General features: G+C 45.3%; 1 protein-coding gene across 1 annotated transcript; it reads right to left on the minus strand.

The window, feature by feature from the left end:
• Positions 1-2,551: 2,551 nt before the first annotated feature.
• On the minus strand, positions 2,552-4,912 carry LOC112260644 (5-beta-cholestane-3-alpha,7-alpha-diol 12-alpha-hydroxylase). Its single transcript, XM_024435917.2, has one exon. It carries the CDS (start codon positions 4,836-4,838, stop codon positions 3,300-3,302), a length of 1,539 nt encoding a protein of 512 aa, XP_024291685.1. The 5' UTR covers positions 4,839-4,912; the 3' UTR covers positions 2,552-3,299.
• Positions 4,913-6,000: the final 1,088 nt, after the last annotated feature.

Here is a 6,000-nt window from a genome sequence, read left to right on the forward strand (position 1 = left end):
GCAACGGAATCATGCGGTCTCTCCTTCACTGCAGCCGAAGTGAGTAAGACATTTAAACGTGTTAACCCTCGCAAGGCTGCAGGCCCAGACGGCATCCCCAGCCGCGCCCTCAGAGCATGCGCAGACCAGCTGGCCGGTGTGTTTACGGACATATTCAACCAATCCCTATACCAGTCTGCTGTTCCCACATGCTTCAAGAGGGCCACCATTGTTCCTGTTCCCAAGAAAGCTAAGGTAACTGAGCTAAACGATTACCGCCCGTAGCACTCACATCCGTCATCATGAAGTGCTTTGAGAGACTAGTCAAGGACCATATCACCTCCACCCTACCTGACACCCTTGACCCACTCCAATTTGCTTACCGCCCAAATAGGTCCACAGACGATGCAATCTCAACCACACTGCACACTGCCCTAACCCATCTGGACAAGAGGAATACCTATGTGAGAATGCTGTTCATCGACTACAGCTCGGCATTCAACACCATAGTACCCTCCAAGCTCGTCATCAAGCTCGAGACCCTGGGTCTCGACCCCGCCCTGTGCAACTGGGTACTGGACTTCCTGACGGGCCGCCCCCAGGTGGTGAGGGTAGGCAACAACATCTCCTCCCCGCTGATCCTCAACACTGGGGCCCCACAAGGGTGCGTTCTGAGCCCCCTCCTGTACTCCCTGTTCACCCACGACTGCGTGGCCATGCACGCCTCCAACTCAATCATCAAGTTTGCGGACGACACAACAGTGGTAGGCTTGATTACCAACAACGACGAGACGGCCTACAGGGAGGAGGTGAGGGCCCTCGGAGTGTGGTGTCAGGAAAATAACCTCACACTCAACGTCAACAAAACTAAGGAGATGATTGTGGACTTCAGGAAACAGCAGAGGGAACACCCCCATCCACATCGATGGAACAGTAGTGGAGAGGGTAGCAAGTTTTAAGTTCCTCGGCATACACATCACAGACAAACTGAATTGGTCCACTCACACAGACAGCATCGTGAGGAAGGCGCAGCAGCGCCTCTTCAACCTCAGGAGGCTGAAGAAATTCGGCTTGTCACCAAAAGCACTCACAAACTTCTACAGATGCACAATCGAGAGCATCCTGGCGGGCTGTATCACCGCCTGGTATGGCAACTGCACCGCCCTCAACCGTAAGGCTCTCCAGAGGGTAGTGAGGTCTGCACAACGCATCACCGGGGGCAAACTACCTGCCCTCCAGGACACCTACACCACCCGATGCTACAGGAAGGCCATAAAGATCATCAAGGACATCAACCACCGAGCCACTGCCTGTTCACCCCGCTGTCATCCAGAAGGCGAGGTCAGTACAGGTGCATCAAAGCTGGGACCGAGAGACTGAAAAACAGCTTCTATCTCAAGGCCATCAGACTGTTAAACAGCCACCACTAACATTGAGTGGCTACTGCCAACACACTGTCAATGACACTGACTCTACTCCAGCCACTTTAATCATGGGAGTTGATGGGAAATTATGTAAATATATCACTAGCCACTTTAAACAATGCTACCTTATATAATGTTACTTACCCTACATTGTTCATCTCATATGCATACGTTGATACTGTACTCTATATCATCGACTGCATCCTTATGTAATACAGGTATCACTAGCCACTTTAACTATGCCACTTGGTTTACATACTTATCTCATATGTATATACTGTACTCGATATCATCTACTGTATCTTGCCTATGCTGCTCTGTACCATCACTCATTCATATATCCTTATGTACATATTCTTTATCCCCTTACACTGTGTATAAGACAGTAGTTTTTTTTTTTTGGAATTGTTAGTTAGATTACTTGCTCGTTATTACTGCATTGTCGGAACTAGAAGCACAAGCATTTCGCTACACTCGCATTAACATCTGCTAACCATGTGTATGTGACAAATAAAATTTGATTTGATTTGATTTGATTTGATTTGGGGGTCTGTTAGAAGCCATCCCAGCCTAATATTGGTCTATTTTCAGAAATACAATGAATTCGATCTGAATTTTAGGCTTGATGTTTTCTATGTTTTTTATTTTATTATTATGGTTGAAGGCCATAATGTTAAACTAAAGTGAGAATATACTCTACAACCTTATTAACCAATACTTTTTTCCTGAGTATGGGAGCAACTTTAGTAACCTTAGACTGATTTCCACATTTGCCCTTTGTGTCCACTGGGTGCCCTAGGACACTTGTAGGATTATGCATCACCCTTTTATGTGCACAGTAAGCTTAGCAAGCTTAGCATTTCACAAAGCTTCCTTATATCTAGCTTACTAGTTTAGCTGTTGGGGAGCTATGTGTTGAATCTGTGGGATGCTTCAACCCCAAATAACTCCAGACAGTCTCTACCAATGCATTAGAGGCAGGTTTCGCAGTACACCTGAGCGTTTCTCAGGGCACATCTATGGGAGCTAGGCTATAGTATTGATGGACACAGTTTCCCAGAGTCGCAGGTCATTGCTCACTTAGCTTCACCTCTGCCAATACATTCAAGGCCACATTTCATGTGCACAATAAGACTTGTATGACAATCAAGGCTTTAAAAGCATATTTTATTACATTTGACAGGAGGAAAAAAACACAAAGATGTAATGCTTAACATCACAATGTTTTTCAAAGAGCAATGGTTCTGTCTTGTTTGCTAAATGAACAAATTAAATAGGCAGTGGCATGGTGTATATAGCCATAGAAGCACTGTGGCATACACTGAGTGTACAAAACATTAGGAACATCTGCTCTTTCTATAATATTGACCGACCAGGTGAATCCAGGTGAAAGCTATGAACCCTATTAATGTACAATCTGATTCGCTGGGCCTGGCTCCTCAGTGTGTCGGCCTGGCTCCCCAGTGGGTAGGCCCCTGCAATATAGTACACTTCTTCCCACATCTTAAAATAATTGTCAACTCAACTCCTACATGTAGTTGGTTCTGATCATCTGTGCATTTCTAATACTATCTGTAAACCAGCTTTACAGTCTTTATTGTTTTCTACTCATGTCAGCTTTCCATTTTGCAATGTCTGCTTTCCAGCTGACTCAAAACGAATCCTTAAAGATGTTTTTTTTGATAGACAAAGTTGATGATTTCTCCTCTAATAAATACAACAATTATATCCAGTATTGTAATACCTTACCACTTGTTGCTGTACTATATACTCTAGATAAAGTCATGTTTAGGCGCAAGCTAGTTTATAATAATCAACATCAAATTAACAGCTCGGAAAATTGACATTTACATTCAAAGTGTTGTTAAATGGCTGGTTCGTGTCAGTCACTCAGTTTTAAAACCTGAGTCTGTATCTAAACTGGATATCTTTGGTTGGCTGCATGGACCCAAAGCCCCAGCGCTTTATGTCAATATCAGGTATCTTTTCCTCTGGGTTCTTGAGCTCAAAGTCAAAGTACGTGAGCATGAGGAAGACAAACTGCTTCAGCTCATTGGTGGCAAAGAAGCGCCCAGGGCACATGGTGATCCCAGCACCCCACGGCATGTTGTAGTACTTCAACTTCTTCCCACCTTTGTAAAAATCTGTTTTTTTACCCCCCTCTGGGGTCAGGAAGCGGTCGTATTTAAAGGTGAGTGGGTCAGGGTGGACCTCTGGGTCAATATGAACAGCGGTGTAAGGGAAGAGGGCCACCCTGTCTCCCTCTCTGATGCGGTACTCATTTCCGTCAGACATCCTGAGGGACATGTCCTGGAGCACGGCCCTGGTGAGGACAGGGGCAGCAATGAGGCGGAGGGTCTCTTCCACAGCGCTGTCCAGAATGGGCGTCTTCAGCAGCATGTCCCGGGTCAGGTCGATGAGGGGTCCACCGTGCTTCACCTCCTGGTCTGTCTCCTTCAGCACCTCCTCCACCTCCCCCTGCACAGCCTTCATGGCCTCTGGTTGCTTCATGAGGTAAAGGAGAAGCCAGAAGGCAGCAGGGCCGGTGTTCCCCTGGGAAGCCCAGAGGAGGAGGAACATGTACCTGTTCTGCATGAAGTCCTCCATGCCATGCTCTTCCCTCAACTGCTGCTGCTCGCGCACCCAGCCACTGATGTTATCCTTAGTCTTCATCTTCTGCACTGACAGCATGTTCCAGAACAACCTCTTCAGCCTCTCTGCCTCCCTCTTCTCCCCCGGAGGCAGGACCCCATAGGCCAGATTGGGGAAGAGCTGGTCGTACTTACGAAACTCACGGAAGAGCTCCTGGGACTCCTCTCTGTCGACCTCTTTGGCTTTCTCTAAGCTCCCCGGGGATTTGGGTGTCTCGTTACCAAACAGAGCCAGGTAGCCTGCCCTGAAGACAATATTGTAGCTGTAGTTGAACAGGCCATCCTCATTCCAGGTCTTATTTCTATCATGCTTTGTCCCTACACTGTGCAGCATTAGATTCTGTAGGTTGCTCATCATGGCCTGTGTCATTACCACTAAACCATCCCCCATCAGGTGCTTGTTGCTGGACATCTGCAGAAACTTGTGGTCATTCTCCATGGAGTGGTAACCAAACACTTTCTGCACCAGCTGCTGTGCGAATTTGGTGAAGTCCAGCTTGGCGCGAGCCTCCTTCACGACCGTCCCGAAGGACAGAGGGTCCATGAGGAATGTGAAATATAATCCTCCCAGCTGTATGGTGAAAATATCCCCATGCTTCCTCTTCATTCTCTCCAGAAACATTGCAGTGTCCCTACGGAACTCCAGGACGTGGCCCAGCCAGGGGATTGGGCCCCGGTCCAGTGGGGGTTCCCCGGGTCGACGCTGCCTGAAGGCCCCAAGAAAGTAGAGGCCTCCCAGGACAGAGGCTAGCAAAGCCAGAAGGATTGGAAGCAAAAAGCCCATGTTCTTTCCTCTTCGTTCTCACTGAGCCAGTCTGGGGCACAGATTCAATTCCTTTGTGTTGAAGATAGCCATGCTCCTCCCCTTCCCTAAGCACTGTGGGAGTCCCCTTAGTTTACTAAATCACTTTTACAGACTCAGGGAACCACTATAGACTTTGGTGTTTTGGACTGTTTTAGTCACTTTCTTTTACAACACTCAGCTATGTTCAGTACCGTAGCCAAAAATGTCTAAACTTTTGGAAAGAATATAATGTAAACATTTTGTACCGTACATGGACAGATCTAACCATGCAGTGATGAAACTATGATGTCCTTGTCAGCAGTTAATGAGTAACTAGATTGCGCACTACCCAAAAGTACAGAACAGTCCTTGCTGTTGCAAGTTTGTTGAATCATTAGGTATAAAGGTCAATACATTGATATAATTGCATATTACAGTAAGTACAATTTGATGTAAAATTGGATGTAATACATGTATCACTAGTCACTTTAAACAATTCCACTTTATATAATGTATACATACCCTACATTACTCATCTCATATGTATATACTGTACTCTATTCCATCTACTGCATTTTGCCTATGCCACATGGACATCGCTCATCCATATATTTATATGTACATATTCTTATTCATCCCTTTACACTTGTCGTGAAATTGTTAGATTACTTGTTAGATATTACTGCACGGTCAGAACTAGAAACACAAGCATTTCGCTACACTCACATTAACATCTGCTATCCATGTATATGTGACCAATAAAATTTGATTTTTGATTTGATTTAAGTGTTAAATATTTAGAAAAGTACAATAATTGTGTTTAATAATCCTCCTTTTACATACAGTATTTGAAATATAGGATTGATAGTCCCCGTGTCCTTAATGGTTTGAGTTAAAATACAAAGGGAGACCGGGGCTAAAAGTACAACTTTTTGCCTTTTGCTTATTTATGAAAAGATTGTTTGAGTTAGATAAATAAAAATATTATACACACAACATACATGTCTCAGCTACCATTACACACTACTCTACGTTTCTAGGACATAGCAGTCTGTCACAACTTCCAACGAAGTCGGTTCCTCTCCTTGTTCGGGCGGCGTTCGGCGGTCGGCGTCACTGGTCTTCTAGCCATCGTCGATCCACATTTAATTTTCCATTTGTT

Source organism: Oncorhynchus tshawytscha, linkage group LG10 (genome assembly GCF_018296145.1).
Source record: "Oncorhynchus tshawytscha isolate Ot180627B linkage group LG10, Otsh_v2.0, whole genome shotgun sequence".
NCBI classification, from domain to species: Eukaryota; Metazoa; Chordata; class Actinopteri; order Salmoniformes; family Salmonidae; genus Oncorhynchus; species Oncorhynchus tshawytscha.